Consider the following 17,591-nt stretch of genomic DNA (forward strand, 5'->3'; position numbering starts at 1 on the left):
AAAATATCAGTAAAGGAGTTGTTGGCAAATACTATGAATAATAATTAATATTTCCAGGAATGACACTGTGTTTTAATGACTGCAATAAATTCAAAGTTCAGTATGAATAAAAAACGTTGCTGTGGCAACTGGACGTCATCTGGAGTAAAACGGTCTACTCAAAGTTCAACTGCGTATAAAAAGTGCAGAAAGAGATAAAGCAATACATTAAGGTATTCTCATTTGTGCCGTTTAGTCTCTTAATCCATTTAACACTTGAGAAACAGATTACAGTTTTCACACACACCAACGTTTTCACCAGAAATGCCCTTCCTGTTTGTACAGGGTTGCGTTGGTGTAGAGGAAGAGTCATCTATGTTGTGATGATAGGACTCTTTCCACATCCCTGAGGCTAACTAATGCAGGTAGTGCAACATTTAATGTTCAGATAGGCAATCATATTTTTTAGAAACAGAACAGATAGTACACTGTAGAGCTGCTTTATTATTATATTAGCACCAATTTATTGGCCTGCCGAGAAGCTGCTGTAGTAAAAACAAGTCATGTAATTTATTGTATGAAGGCTATATTTAAAAAAGAAAACACTAATGGAGGACAAACTCTGGTGAGACGTCGCCATCTAGTGTTTGATGCAAGGCTCTGACAAAACTCTCCAGGACAACTGCAATTTCAACACATCTGTTTCTACTTGTCTTGTCACTGTTTTCTTCCGATTTATACTGATCCATATTCACATCATATCACCCAACAATTTGCAAAAGACTCAAAAGCTAACTAAGCCTTTGTACTGTAATTGCAGACTTCATGTCAGAGTTTATGGAACTTTTCTGCTTTGAGATTTCGTAATTTTGTAAATTCTGATGTTGAACAAGATGCTGGGTGTGACTGAAATGAGTAATGCTTCAGTAGGTTTAAAACAGGAGCCGCGGTAGTTCTTCGGAGTCTGCCATGAGAAACATGACTTTGATACTCTGCTGGACGGGTCTACACTGTGTCCTGCTGGTGGCACTGATGGGTAACAGCAGTGGTGAGTTAGGTTCATGTGATAATAAGAAAGCTGGTGATGTTTCAGAAGATTAAAAAAAACACATTAATATTGTTTAATTTCGATGCATTGCACGGTACTCTTCATGTATCCTGCGGTATACTTATGTTAATTCTCATGATTCAGTCAGGTATTTCAAATTTAGACTAGCCTTGACTCACTGCTGTGTTTTGAAGTATAACTTCATCTTTTCTGAGGTGGACTGAACAAGAAATATATATATATATATATATATATATATATATATATATATATATATATATATATATATATATATATATATATATATATATATATATTTAGCAAGTCTTCTTGAATATCATTTTACTCATGTTGAGCATATACTGTAATTGTAAAAGAAATTATAAGAACTAAATATTACATCATCATTATCTGATGCAACTAACTGACCTCTGCTCTTCTCAGGTGCACCAGGTTTGGAGGCCTGGGAGCAGATTTCCTGGGCCGGTCAGGTCACAGCTGGTTTCAGTACCACTTTCACCTGTTCTTCTTCATGCCGACCAAACTGCATCTACACATGGTCCCTACAGGGCCGCACGGTCAACGGGAGCAAGTTAACCTGGACACCAGATGGACTGGACAACACAGTAGAGCTACAGTGCAATGTGCTCAATACAGAAATGGGACACTCCAGCAGTTTTATCTCCATTGTAGAAATTAAGAGTAAGTAGAGTATGCTGTTTCTCTATATCAGGTGTGCAGAGGTGGAAAATAACTATTCATATTTGAAGTACTGTCAGTAAAATATTCAGGTAACTTAATATATCTAAGTAATGCTACATTATTCTTCTACTCCACTGCATTTTAGAAAAGAACATTTTACTTTTCGAGTTTGGCTTTTTAGTCGTTTTACAACCACTCAGATTTTTCTTGAGACCCTTTGAGGACCACAAGACTAAAATATCTCACAATATATAAAAAAGTTCAAATTAGATCCATTGTAAATGACACACAGAGGGAGAGCAACTTTATATTGGCTCTGAATCTTTATAGAAAAAATACTGTTTAGTAATGTTTGCTGCTAAAATAATGCTCTGAATCCCATATATTACTTAATCCATTATTTCATGCACAATAGGCTGAGTTGGACTGACACACAATTTACCTTCATTATCTCTGATGTGTATACTTCTTCTTTCCTTCATGATTTTAAAAACTTCTTCCGGCGTTACAGATCGAGTGTCTGTGCAAACCAGTCCACCAAACACTGTCCCATCTCTTAACCGGTCAGTGGACCTGGTCTGCCATGGTGCTCCAGCAGCCGACCCTTCACAGCTGCTGAACCAGGTGGTCTGGTACAAAAATGGACAGAAGGTGACCCTGCGTGAAAATATGCAGCTGCTGCAAAACAATCTCACGCTTCACTTTGAATCACCGCTGCCTTCTGATAGTGGATTCTACATGTGTGAGACGAGGATTCAACAGACAAGAGTTTTCAGCCTGGGCTATCTACTCAGCTGTAAGTGATCAAGAAGTGAAGAATACTTTAATGAATGTGTGAGAGTATTATTCACATATGTGACCTTTCCCATCTTTGTAGTTGATGCTTGGAACGTCAGCATCAGCGGACCTGACATCGTGTTTCCTGGCAGATTGAGTAAATTCACCTGCATGACGAGCTGTATCTTAAATGTGGATTGTACCGTCAAATGGCAGTTCAGGCATGGTTTCCCCATCGGAAGCTACCTTTCAGTCCATGAAAATGAGCTCAAGTGGACCCCTTCCATACCGAGAACTTCCCAAAACTTCACCTGTGTTGCAGAGAATGCCGCTGCTGGACGCTCTGCCGAAGCCACCAAGATGGTAGAAGTGATAGGTACAGACAACTCTCTACTTCCCTCTGTGTCTACTATCCCATCAGCGTCGTGACATGTCGAATCCAGTTTAATAACTTGTCATCTTCACACTCACACAGGTATTTCTGTCTCTGGATCAGAGGCGGTGAAGCTAAATGGACTTCCTGCAATAATCATCGGCCTTGGACTGCTGCTGCTTTTTGATTCATAGAACTGTTTACTTTGTTTTAGGTGTATTTGTTCCTTTGGAAATGTTTTTCTTTTTTATTTAATTTATTTTACTTCATGCAATTAGGTCATTCACATTTTTACCCATCGTGTGCACATACAAATTCTGTTGTTTTGGTGTGACTGTGAATGAGACTGTCACCACATCCTGTTGCACTTCTATATTAGAGTATAATCCAAAGTATAATCAATGTTTGTGATAATTAACTGTTAGTTCTAACTTGATAATGATGTCACATGTTTGTCATTAGCATCATGAGCCCTCGGGTGCATTCCAAATGGCATCTTTTTTTCTTCAGTTCATACTGCAGCAGCCTTTACAAAGTAAGTATTGTTACATGCAGTGTGCACACACTGGCTCATACTACTACACATGTGTGGCACACTGTATTTGTCATACAATGTATTAGGACATACTAAATATTTTCCTGACATAATAAATAGCATGCTATGGCTAAAGGAATACGCAAAGTTTGCCTTGAAGTTGACCTTTGACAGGATGTGTTACTGATTCACTCGCTTGCTGAAAACAGCTTTTTGTCAAATCCATTTCTGTCTCAAAAATAACTGACTATTTTATACTGATGTGTTTTTAAAATACACATGGTTGGTGACTCAAGAAAGTCCCTTTTAAACACCCTGAAACTGAACAAACAAGACAGATAAGAGAATCAATCAGAACAAACAGAAGAGGGAGACAGAGGCCTCGGCTCTATTGTGCTTTTACATTTTCTATCAACCGAGCCCTGGGTTAGATATATATATATATATATATATATATATATATATATATATATATATATATATATATATATATATATATATATATATATATATATATATATATATATATATATAATTATTGCAATAACTCCATATCCAATAAAAAGAATAATACATTTTACAAAATGACATTCTAATTATAGCTATTCGGGTACACTTCTATGTTTCCCATAAACTGGAATTCAACCTGAAAGAAGTATCAACAAGTGTATTATGATTAGTCATGCTACCCACATATCCGCCGCACCTGATTCTGCTCTGTTTTTGGAAAATATGGTTCCTCTGGTCCGGGCGTTGCATCATAAAGCCCGACATGAGGGCATCAAGCATCACTTCAGATCAGAAACAGACATGAGTCAGATGTGAGCATTTTGTGAAATGGGAATTTGTTTTTAAATGTATTATTTGTATTATTATTATTGTTTTTATTATTATCTTGTTTTTGTAATGCATTACACAATACATTAGCATACAATCTTGCAACACAAAGTTTAATAAAAAAACATAATATATCAGTATGTCATCACTCGTGGGATGATCACAATTTTTTTTTTTTCTGTGCAGTCTCAATAAAAAAAAGTACCTCTCACAATAACGTGAGGACAGTAATGAAAGAAATAAACACTACATAATGTTTTAGATGCCATGGAAGCATTATTCAAACCATAAACTTTGGATATGTGGAAATCCTCCTCAGGCAGTTCGGACTATATGAAACGTCCTCACGCGACTAGTGGAGAAATGAAGTTATTTTTTATATACCACTTTTGGCTAATTCAAATATCCCTCCATTTATTTGACAGCTATTGATACTTTTTCAGAATTGTTATTAAACATGTAATAATATAACCAACTAATAAATCCTACCTAATAGTGTATAAAGTCTTGAAATAGGCCCACCAGTCATGTTGATGTGTACAGACAATACATGTTGCTTTATAATACTGAAGTAACATGTTTGCACATTAACATCCACTCAAACTTATGTTTGAGTGGATGTAAACTTCATAGGAGATGTCAATTTCATCGGAGAAAAAACAACATTTTGTTTATAGCAAAGTCGATTAGAATGTGTCAAACTTAAATGCCACAGCCTATTCATTTAAAAAGACTAATAAATGCTACTCTGTACCGTTCAGTTCAATAATTGGAAGCTGTCCTTCAATGCTGCTACTCCTCACCTTCATGCTCTACAAATAACGTTGGCCAGTCATCAATCTCACCTCCTGTGTGTCAGCTACAAAACACAGATTTACTCAGATACTGAACTTTGCACCACTGCAGCTGAAATAATGCCACAGATGTTTACTGAGTGGTATTGTGAAAGATAGAAGGGTTTACCTATACAACGTGTAATGAGAGAATTTGAGATGGGCAGTGATTGAACTGTGAAACTACAAATGAATCAGCTGGGCGATCATATAATTCAGCCTGGTCTTCTTTCTCATGAATGAAAACTAGATGGTTGTTGATGTGTTTGCAAGATTAAGAGCACACAGAGAAGGACAGATGGACATTATTAGCAAACATGTACCGAGCTGCTGCAGGTGCAGGTTTTTTCATTTTGAGTGCTGAAAATATAAGGAGTGGAATTGAGGCAAAGTATTTGTCTTTGACACACACAGGAAAAGAACTGAGCTGAAAGTGACATATTTGTATACCGAAACTTCTGGAGTAAAGGTGGAAATACAATAAAAATAACTCCCACAAAACCTAACCCGCACTCGATGAGGGTCAGGGCAGAGAGAGACAGGACGCTGATGGTGAGAAATATACCATGATCCACCCACAACATTTGAAATACAACTGGATAATAATAATATCTTCTTTCTCAAAGATGTTGTTACGATTCATAAAAGCTAAGAGTTGTGTTGAAGTCTTTTTTTAAAAAAAAACATTTGATAAAAATGGAAGTTTAGAAGGTGGCCTGAAATTGAAAGAAAAACAGCAAGATCAAGCTTAGGTTTCTTTAAAAGAGGTTGGACCATCGCATGTTCAAAAATGAATGGGGGCCATTTACTAAGGAGCTATTTATAATCAATGCAATACTATAGGTCCCACAGTGACAATAACCTCTTTGAGAAATTTAGTGGGAATAAAATCAAGGCTGCATGTGATGTCTTTCATGTGAGATATGATTAAGGATCTTAAAAAAAAGGACAGCGATACAGATCCCAAATCATTAAAATAGCTTTGAATGTCACTGGCATGTAAAACATGGGTTGGCACAGTCATTTGTTGTCTTATTTCCTTTACCTTATTCATAAAATAATGAAAAACTCACATCTCTTGTAAAGCATCAGTAAAATGACAGAAGGAGAGGTTTATAATCGAGTGGATGACCTTTAATAAAACTCTGGGGTTTGAGTGATTATCTCAAATTAAACCAGAGAAGAAGGAATCCCTTGCTTCTTTAGTAGCTTTTTGTTTACTCTTCACTCTTTCCATTTCTCATAAAATACATGTCGACCAGTTTTTTTTTGCCATTTTCTTTCATTTCTCCTCCTCCCCTATTAAAAGCAGTTAAAGAAGCAGGAAATTTGCTGGCAGTAGGCATGAATAAAATCCTGGCAATAGGCATGTACTGAGATTTGTGGGAGGTTTGGGATAAAACCACACTGAATAAAACTACTTTGTGATCAAACACAAATGTATCCGAAATGTTCAAGTTCATTTTCAAGTATTCAGGATGGAGTGCCTCTATAAGGCTGCTTCTATACACATCAGGGAACTGATATTTAAAAGATTACGGTGGTATTATAAGAAGTTGTACCAGTCCTGTTGTGGAGTGTGAAGTCGACAGGAGTAGTAGAGGGTGCTCCATACCCACAACCCCACCCCTAATCCTGCCTCACATACCGACTGTCAAAGTTTTGACAAGAGTAAACACCAAAAAGACAGAAACTGCTTTCAGATAAGAACCGGCGTTGCTGATTTACGTATTTATGGTAGGGGGCTGAACGCATGGTCCAGTATATTAGAGGAGAAATAATGAGGACTTCCTCAGACCATCAATGCAAAATGGAGAAGAAGAGTAAAGGAACCCTGGCTATTGTATTGCTGGCTTTAATACAAGGTATAGCGTCTTTCATACTTAACCATACTGCAAGGTGTTATCGATATAACAAACAAATGTTCATTTCTTCAGGTGTTCTGGCCTCCGCTGCTGTGACGGTCCAGCCCTCCATCAACCCCGCTGTAGTCGGGGACTCTGTGACGCTGTCTCTGTCTCCTTCCACGACTCTGAAGAGTGCAAGCTGGGCAGTGGGCGAGTCTCTCGTCCTCACCTGGCTGGGGGACCAGCAGGCAATCTTCCCCAGTCACACGGGCAGGGCTTCAGTCAACGTCCTCACCGGAGCTCTCACCCTGAGCTCCGTCACGGCGGCTGACTCGGGAGTCTACGTGGTGCAGAGCAGTGACCCCCAGCTTAAGGCCAATGCTTCCCTCACTGTTCTCGGTGAGACTAAACAAATGGCTTTGTTCAATAACTGTATTCAATATTCATATTTTAGAAACTCTGTAGCCTCTCCTAACCATTGCATTAGAAAGAAGCACATTTTAAACTTCCCAAATGGCATTCAAGGTAACAGTTTGGATAGCAGCAACGAGAAGTTAGTATATATTTCAGAAGTTAGTATAAGTCTATTTTAGGACTTATTTCACTACTGCCTTCAAACATATGTGTTATTTTTATTATTTTGGTTCAGATTGAATATCTTATTCAAGGACACTTCAGAGGGCAACTGTTTTCTGTCACAGAGACTTGAGTCTTTATTAATTTGCGTTTCCTTCATTAGATCCATTATTTTTCGGATTTTGAATTGAGTTAGTCTTTTGAAGAAATCTTTGCCATTTAATCCACATAAACCATTCACTAAAACGTATTTGTTTTTTAAAGATTGACGTGCTGATATAATGTTGCTTTGAAAAAAAAATGCTATTTTTAAAATATGACTTGTTCCACCTGAATGACTCGGTTATATAAAGAGTATGTACAGTCAACAATGAAACGGGTTTGGTGACCCAGAGAACTATCAAAGTGATGCTGTGGAGAGAGACAGCAAAACGAGCATAAATCTTATGAGCAAACAAAGACTTGTTTGTCAGACTGTTGTCTGTCAACACGTCTTTTTGTAAAATTTGCCAAAACAATAATTATATTAAAGGTAGGCAGAACATAGAAACAAACACACTGAAGCATATTGCAATGAACAAGTGCAGTTAGACACATGGAGACGTACAGGCAAAGAAAAATGTGCTGATGAGTTGTTTACACTACTCTTTTTACTGGAACAGGTTCTTGTTCAGAGTACAAGAGCACGTCCCTAAACAGTTTCGATAACAACTTAACAGGAATTCATGTTCCTCCCTCGTGATATTTGGACTGACAACTGGTGAACTTGAATTCTGTGAGTCTGCCTGTGTTTTGGTTTTGCTGTCCTTTTTGCTCACATGCGTCCTCTGGATAGTTTCCGTCTGTATCTGTCAATACTCACCTTTGCACAGGTCCTTTTGTCTTCTTGTTCCTTCAGTTTCACAGAACCCGTTTCTGCTGGGTTAATGGCTCCCAACACGTCCCTGCTTCCCTCTACAACTCTAAGAATAACATACGCTGTATATGTATAAGACCAGACATTTACATTCAAGATTTTACCACACACAATTAGGGTCTCTTAAATATAGATTTCCTACAACATGTGATAAACCACCTTCTAATAAAATACGTCATAGCGTGTAAAACATACCTTTATTTCTGGTAAACAATCATTTTCAAGCATAGAAGCATAGTTTGCAGACATAATACATATATAATGACCCACTTATTAACATTACAACGCCAGATTTAAAAGATAATTGTATTAAAATAATCCATTATTATCCATGAATTGTATAGTTCTAACACTCTAATAACAATCACAGTGTTTGTATTTTTATAAAGAGGTTTAACATGATAAATAACAATACTATTTCCCCCTTTTGTAGGACAAAACAACACGAAACACCTCTCACTCTTAAGTGTGATATCACAAATGAACACGCTAATTAATTGACCTATTTACCCCAACTTCACCAAAAACTAAACGGCTTCATGAAGATAGATATTCTGGCAGAAACAGAAACATTTACATCAATCTTTTGTATGTATGCTTTTCCTTGAACGTCTGCCTGCTGCGAGGCCTCACAGTGTGTTGAAACATGTTGAACCTTGTCTCATACTCACAGAGCCCGTCTCAAATGTGACGCTCAGAGCCAGTCAGACCAACCTGATGGAGTTCAGCGGTTCAGCAGTCGTTAGGTGCTCCGCCTCCTCTGGATCCTCCATCTCTTTCCTCTGGATGAACGGCAGCTCTGAGGTTAAAGCCAGCGGCAGAGTTGAGCTCACTGATGGAAACTCCACTCTCACCATTGCTAATGTGACCCGCTACGACCAGGGACCGTTCAGTTGTCGTGTGTTCAATCCTGTCAGTAATGGATCCAGTGATCCAGTAACCTTCACTATCAGCTGTGAGTCAGACAGAGTCACTTCAATCATCATTTGCTATAATGTAGTTCTACAGCGGTCTAAAATGCTGTCATCTCTCTTCTAAGTGGTTCTTTCTGTCTCTTTCTCAGATGGTCCAGATAACATGGCGCTAACAATGAATGGACAGAACACAACTTCCTTTCCCGTCGGATCCAATCTGACCGTGCTCTGCTCAGCACAGTCCAGTCCTCCAGCTCAGCTTCACTGGGCGTTCAGAGGGGAGCTTTTGAACATTACGGGTCCATTGTTTAAGCTGTTTGGTGTTGGTAAAAAACAAAGCGGTCCATATTCCTGTCTGGCCTTCAACAATCACACAAACTTGAACAGCAACATCACCGCACACATCGTGATAGCAGGTGAGTTTAGTAGTGTAGTGACATCAACTTCCATCTTTCTCCTTCTGTTTCTTACTTTTGTTTGTCTCCACAGAGCCTTCGTCAGGGTCTGCCCAACAGGCAGTCAATGTGATGCTCCTGCCGCTGCTATTATTAGTTAGGTCCCTCTTCTTACTGCCAGGCAAGTTGTAGAATAACGTCTTTATGTCATTGATGCAATTCAAAATAATAATCCAATTCTTGGATTGACATTCTGCACCGAAGAAAAACAGGTATGTTATCCCTTCATGATGGGGACACTTCTACATACATTCAGATGCGTTTCTTGATCGTGATTTAATGAGTTAAATAGATTTGTGCAGCAGGCGGCAGAAGGTCAAACCAGCACCCCGTTGAGCCGCACCTGACAAGTTATGTAACTGGCTACAACTATGTGATATTTTTATAATTGATTCTATGACAATTATTTATAAATTCAGTCTGGTATTACCTAATTTGTTTTGCTAACTATGTTTGGAGGAAAAAGGAATTTACATTATAAAGAGTTGCACAGAGATCCAGCTATACTTATATTTAACAAACCCACTTACATACAACTAACATGACTATTAACTCAAATATCTGCCTCTCTTTCACAGATGCCGGTGGCTCAATCAGTCCATAAAAGACTCTGATGCAATGAGAAGAATTGGACCCAGAGAACCTTGAAACAATAATCCATAATTCAAAACCAATTCTATGTGTCTTGACATGATTTATTTTTATTTAGATCTAAGTATAAGCAAATTTGTTTAACATTGCTTATTTCAAATATTTCTGTCTTTAGCCTGGATTGTATGTCTTTTTATAGGTTAACTAATCAAACAATGAATTCTGGCTGATAAGTACCTTAAGTGAACAGAAAATGCTTTGCAGAACCGCATACCTCAAACACAACAATCAGGAACAGGTAGATTAGCTGTACTACCCAGCCTAAATACTGTTTGATTTCATGTGCAATAAAAATAACACTGGCAAGACTCTTTAAGTGTTGTACCATTACGTTTTTGTTGGTCATTTATGTACTGTATAGCATTCAGGATTTCAAGTAAAATTGCTCCCATTATTTAAGTCATTAAATTAAAAGAAACAATAAGAAAAGTAGAATTCAAATATTCTGGAATCTTTTTGTTGCTGAACAAAGATATGAATGCTTTAAACAGAAAGAGAGAAAGATACACATCTAGCAAAAAGACAAACAATCCTTTGCAAACTCCTTTCAATGTGTATTAATGATGTGGTAAATAATTAACAGTATTCCAAAATATGTTTAGTTTACTTTTTCAGACCACACCTATTTAATGAGTTTCACTTTTGTCCTTAAGTCTTTTTCTTAATTTTCCACCTACATTGTCGGAGGACTTGTTGTGTAAGCCCACAGAGAAACTAAATGCGTCTTTGCTTTGGTTGAGTTTTCGAGCACGCCGACAAAAAATCCCAATCCCCGGCCGAGGTTTACAGTAAATGGACACTCCTTAGTGTGGACCTGTGTGGACAAAGGCAAAACAAGGTGTGGCCAACACCGTGAGATGGCGAGGTGATGGTAGGGTAAACGTTTACATCATGAGAACAAAACGCTTAAGTAAAGCAGAGCAAATATTTGCTGATCAAAAGTCGGCTGTGACCATACGATATCGCCAGATTTCTATTCATCAAAGCCAGTCAAGTCCATCTAGCAGGCAAGTAAGACTCCAACCGACAAGAAACTGAAGCTTGAAATGGAGTCTCCAGTGGTGTTTGCCCTGATTCTGTTTTCAACAACCTTTGCAACAGGTAAGAATTATTTTTAACTTGAATTTTAATTATTTTATTTTGATTCAATTTAGACAAGGGAGACATTTTATATTCGTATTGATTGAAAAAGTAGTTTTAAATGTCCTACTTTTTGTGTTTGTCAGTGTTTTGGCCTATATTTTAGTGTTTAATACATGTATGCAGATGAAAAATACATTCAAGGGTCGCCGCGTGTTCTTTGCTTTCTGCTTCCAGTTGCACCTGTCCAGAAGCTACAAGCCTCTAAGAACCCCTTACCAGTCGGCAGCAATGTCACACTTTTCAGCCACGAATATGTCACCTCAGGGGCGTGGATGTTCAACGATAGTATCATTGTGTGGATATTCTCTGAAAATAAAACAATAACTAACAATTGGATTGACAGGGTCACATTAGGTTCAACTTCTTCATCGTTGACTTTAAGTTCAGTACAGGTGGAAGACTCTGGACTGTACACATTAGAGGCAGTGAATTCTTTTCGCGCTCAGGTAACACTGTCAGTCCAAGGTAAGGACCAGTTTATCACTTTTTATGTTGTCTCATTCCTTTCAATATTTGCTCACATTCCACTAGTGTATATTAAATAAAGCTCAGTATATACAAAAACTTGCATACTCATGAACTGAAATACAAAAGACTCGAGCAGCGAGGAAGTCTTGAGTTATAACAGCCACATTATCTGCAATATTTGGGAGATTTAATCAGCATTGTTCGAGTAGCACCTCGATCTCACGTCTTTAGTTTCCAAATTAAGTAATTCGGACATTTTGACTGAAATTCTTTTCATTTGAATATCCTTAAAATGTCTAAATCAACAAACATGCATGAACATATATTGAAACATTTTGGAGTTAAAACAATACTACTGTTACGCAAAGTTAAAATTCCAATACTACTGTCACCTCTTAGTGATAGTCTAAAACATGATTAATAAGACTTTACATATAATGTCCTTTTGAGGCTGCACTTCAACTAAATAGTAGTGTCAGTGTTCCCCTTGGGGATTAATAAAGTATATATCTATCTTATTTTATTATTGTAATAAGCACTTACCTTAAAGTACAGCTGAGGCTGATATTGTCATACTTTTTTGCAATAATTTGGCCAAATACTCGATAAATAATAATGTTGACCAGATGATGGCACGAGATGAAATGTTAAAAGTTGAAATGTTCAATTCAATTCAGTATATTTTGTATAGCCTATAATCACAAATACAAATGTGTCCCTGTCCCAGGACCTCACATCGGATCACAAAAAATTCTCCCCGATAATAATAAAAAAAAAATTCAAAAAAAAACCCTTATATCCTTAGGTAGATATGATTGTTTGTGCAACTCATATTGGTAATCCATCCAATAATATTTTAGATATTTCAATCGGGATCTAAGTGGTGGACTTGCCGACCATCAGACCAATATTGCCATCTGTTGAGCGATGCCGCTAGAGAGGCTAACTCAAACTTTGCTCAAGTCATAAGAGTTATGTTTCCACCTCTGCCTCCTATTGAAAGGGGACACAACATGTATTGTCCACTGCAATCCGATGTTTCCAAATAACTTTGATAAGAGTTAATTTCCTTCTTTGCAGTGCCTATTTCAAATGTGACTCTGAGGGCAAAAGCATCCAACCTGGTGGAGTTCAATGACACAGCAGTTCTCACGTGCTCTGTGCTCAAAGGCTCGTCCCTGACCTATGTTTGGCTGAAGGGCAGCTCAGTGGTCACAGCCAGCGAGGGCGTAGAGCTCAGCGATGGAGGTGCCACTCTCACCATGCCCATGGTGACCCGCTATGACGAGGGGCCGTACTGGTGCAATGTGTCCAATGGTGTGAGCCAAGAAAGCAGTCTCCCTGTACATCTCAACATCAGCTGTGAGTTTTCACTAAAGGGAGTTTATATAAACAATAAATGCGTACTGCATATAGGTTTATGTACAATCGTGTAATTCTGTAATTCAAATGTCCAATCACTAATTAAACCCTAAAATAATTTCCTTGTTGTTTCATCAGATGGTCCAAGTAACATAACGATGAAGATCATGCCCATGAGGTCCGCCTACATAACCGGATCTAACATCACACTGGAATGCTCAGCGGAGTCCAGCCCTGCAGCGACGGTCCAGTGGATGGTTGATGGGGTGTACCTCAATCAGTTTGGCCCACAGCTTCAACTGGAGACGGTTGCAGAGAGCAATTCAGGAAATTACCAATGTGTATTTCACAACAAAGTAACGTCAAGGTTCAGCAGCCAAAGTGCAATGATCAGGATTGTGGGTAAGGTTGGATTTGTGTTATTTTAGGGGGCATTTTTTTGTGCCTTTGATTGTTTTTATTTCAGCAACAACATTTCCATTATTTTAAAGAAGTTTTTTCATATGTTTTGCTATATGCTTGTTTGCTTCCTTGCAGGGAGTTAGATAAAATAATTGATGATAATGAATTAGCTTCAGAGACGCAAGTTTTTTTAACTTGGGGTTAAGCCAGACTACTTATGTGCCCCTGTTTCCAGTCTTTATGCTAAGCTAGGCTAACCGGCTTTTGATTGTCGCACTAGGTTTAGTTGACAGACATGAGAGAGGTCTCGATATTCTCTTGGTAAGAAAAAGGTTGAATAATTGTGTTCCCCAAAACATGAAACAGTTTCTTGAAAATGATTCACTCAACTCACACACGTGTGAATTTCAATTACTCAATTCTCTTCTCCTTCTACAGAGCCAATAGCAGCAGTTGTGGTGTATCACATGGGTGGACCAGTAATACTTCATGAGTCGTTCAGTCTGCATTGTGAAGTGAACGGATCTGCTACCAGCATTCAGTGGAGGAGGAATGGTCAACTTATTATAGCTGACAATAGAACCTCCTTTGACATGAACAACAAGACATTGATGTTAACCCATGTCCAACATTCAGATAATGGGGATTATCAGTGTCAGGCTTTCAATCCTGTGAGCAACATGACCAGCAGCCCCTACACAGTTGAAGTAAACTGTGAGTATTTTTTTATTTTTTTTTATCTCTAACTTTCTCTATATTGCAGCGACACAAAGAGTTGTAATGTAAACAAAAAATGTAACCTCTTTAATGTATTGTCTGATATTAAAAGATGGCCCAATGAAACCAGTGATCGTGGGGGAATCCATGGCTCTGACAGGAACACTGGAAACCTTACACTGCTCAAGTGCCTCTAATCCTCCGAGCCGCATCAGCTGGTACTACAATGGTTCCCTGGTGGCTAATACCTCAAATTTAGTGATTGGACCTCTGACCTTAAATATGAGCGGGAAGTACATCTGCATGGCCTTCAATAACGTCACCTACAAAAACAGCACTGCATACACGATGCTCACTGTTTTTGGTGAGATTTGGATTTCCATTGTTATGTTTCTGTGAAAATGATTTTGCCACAGACCAACAGGAAAGGTGGCACGTGCGAGAACCATTTAACTGTTGTAATGTTTTGCTTTGTTATCAGATACACTATATGCACAAGTGGAAAAGCCGATGTATCCTGCCATAGAGGGTCATTTTTATAACCTAACATGCAATGTGACTGGACCTGCTGAGGATGTTTACTGGATGAAAAATGGTGAGCGACTGCATGAAGACAACACAACTGTTTTCTACTTGGATAACAAGACAGTCGCTTTCAAACCACTCCAACACAATGATACTGGACACTACCGGTGTATGGCTATTAATGCTTCTTGGAACATGACCAGCCTTCCATACGGGCTTCTTGTGAACTGTGAGTAACATTTATTAAGGATTTATTTCAATTTTATATACTGTAATGCATCACCTGAAGCTATTTGATACCAAGAGAGCCTCTCCACGTCTTTGCTGTTGCAGTTGGACCAAAAACGCTGATGATTCATGGGCCAGATTTTGCTGAAATGGGACAATACGCTGTCTTCCACTGTTCTGCCATGTCAATGCCTCCCAGTCAGTTCAGCTGGTGGTTCAATGGCTCCAACGTGGCCAATTCTTCCATGTTTACAACCGACAAGTTGATGCTGAATATGAGTGGAAACATCACCTGCAAGGCCTACAATAATGTGACGGGAAAGAGTGTCACAAAATCCAAGATGCTCACAGTCATTGGTAAGAATTTTGAGGGGTTTGACTCCTTTAATGCTTGTCGTATCACTGTCCAACCAACCACATCCTGATGGGTGTCCGCTGTGTTTTCTGTCCACAGAGGCGATAGAGTCAGTGATGATCAGAAACAACACAGTTCCAATAAACTCTGAAAACTTCACTCTCACCTGTGATGTCACTGGGCCCCATGATATGATCTACTGGATGAAGAACAACACGCACCTCAACATGACGCACTCCACCGCACAGCCTCACATGTCCTACTACATTGAAAACAACATGCTGAAATTCACTCCGCTGACCTTGTACAATGAGGGCACATATCAGTGTGTGGCTACCAATCAGGCTGGTCCACATAAAAGCCCAAAATATATGCTTCTGGTGAACTGTAAGTGTTGGAAAAAAAGATTGAGATTTTTTTTGTTTCTCTCATTCAGTCAATTTTAACAGGTTTTGAAAAAGGTGACATGAAAAATATATTAATACGAAAATCCCTCTACCAAATACATCAGAATAACATTGCACTAACATCACCCGTTCAATAACTGCCACTATCTTTACCAATGATATTAACTCAAACATGAGCACCCTGTTGATCACGGGACTAATTTTACAAAATAGATTGATGTTTACATGACTTAAGCAGATTGACTAAGCTGGTGATTGAAATGAGCAAAATAAATAATATCTACTAACCTGCAACCACTGTGTGGTAATTGCCACACAGTGGTTCCAGTTCAACCACAAATACCTTAATGGGTTTTTAAAAAGGCTGTTCAGAACAGATTTGGCTTCAGATTTGGGAAATGGACTCTGACCAACTCCCTCTGTCTCTGTATGTTTGCAGATGGTCCTCTGAGTGTGAATATCTCTGGTCCAGAATCATCAAAATCTGACCTCTCCGTGTCCCTGACGTGCTCTGCGGATTCTCGGCCAGATTGTGACTACCACTGGTTTTTAAACGAAATGTCATCCGTGGTTCAAAAGACGGGCCCTGTCCTTACTTTCCTTGCGATAAAAGAGAATGAGGGAAACTACACATGTAAGGCGACGAATCCTGTGACCAACATCACAATGTACCAGACCAAAGCCTTTACTGTTGCTGGTGAGTGACCCTTTCTTCAAATGTCATTTGATGATATTTGATGAGCTGACAAGCAAAATATAAAGTGTAATAATTGTCTTTGTTGTCCACAAATGTAGAAATTTGCCTTTGGCTTCACAAGTATATGAAAACACATCTTAAATCATAGTACATACAATAAATACCACAAAATGCACAGTATAGACAACAATAACAGACATTCCTCCAGTGTGATTGGCGTTTATAATGTTAGCAAAGTTATTGCATTTGGTGTGAAAGACATTTTTAATGAATCTAAATCTAATCTTTTTGAACAGCTTCAAAATGTTTGTATTTGCATTGTTTTCAAATATATATGGCTTCATGTGGAATCTTTAAAAGACAAAGCAGATTACACTCATGTAAATCCATTGGCAAGTGATCACTACAGTTAAAACATAATAGGTGCTATACAGTTAAAGATAGCTCAAGATGTATTAAATGTAACATGTGATTGATTCCTCATAATTTCTTTCCCTTTATCTCTGTCAGCTCACGCCTCCGCCCTCCACTTCTCATCCCAAAGTGGTTTGATAATGATGGGTCTGTTTGCCTGTGCTGCTCAACTGAGTTCTTTGCACTGAGATACAGTCAGATAAAAAGACCTCTGGCTCCCACTACAGTTTTATTGGAAAATGATGGTACCGTATAATCCAAAACCTGATGCCACTTTATTAGTTCTTGTGGTTTTTGCTGAAAATACAGACAAATTAAAAAATGTGACATTTAAATCCATGTTGCAGTTTGTTGTTTGATCTTTATTGGTATATATTGATTTATTTTTATTAGCTTAAGTAAAAATAGTTCTGTTTGTGTTATTGTGATG

The 17,591-nt window shown here is 38.3% G+C and overlaps 1 protein-coding gene across 1 annotated transcript; it reads left to right on the forward strand.

Annotated features, from left to right (window-relative positions):
- Positions 1-11,489: 11,489 nt before the first annotated feature.
- Positions 11,490-17,462, forward strand: LOC137781285 (carcinoembryonic antigen-related cell adhesion molecule 2-like). Its single transcript, XM_068569963.1, has 9 exons — positions 11,490-11,544; positions 11,761-12,051; positions 13,135-13,416; positions 13,555-13,818; positions 15,017-15,289; positions 15,394-15,645; positions 15,743-16,030; positions 16,490-16,747; positions 17,258-17,462. Exons 1-9 carry the CDS (start codon positions 11,490-11,492, stop codon positions 17,347-17,349), a joined length of 2,055 nt encoding a protein of 684 aa, XP_068426064.1. The 3' UTR covers positions 17,350-17,462.
- Positions 17,463-17,591: the final 129 nt, after the last annotated feature.

This window comes from Clinocottus analis, unplaced genomic scaffold (genome assembly GCF_023055335.1).
Source record: "Clinocottus analis isolate CAN_PGR_092001 unplaced genomic scaffold, fCliAna1.0.p SCAF_9, whole genome shotgun sequence".
Taxonomy (NCBI): domain Eukaryota; kingdom Metazoa; phylum Chordata; class Actinopteri; order Perciformes; family Cottidae; genus Clinocottus; species Clinocottus analis.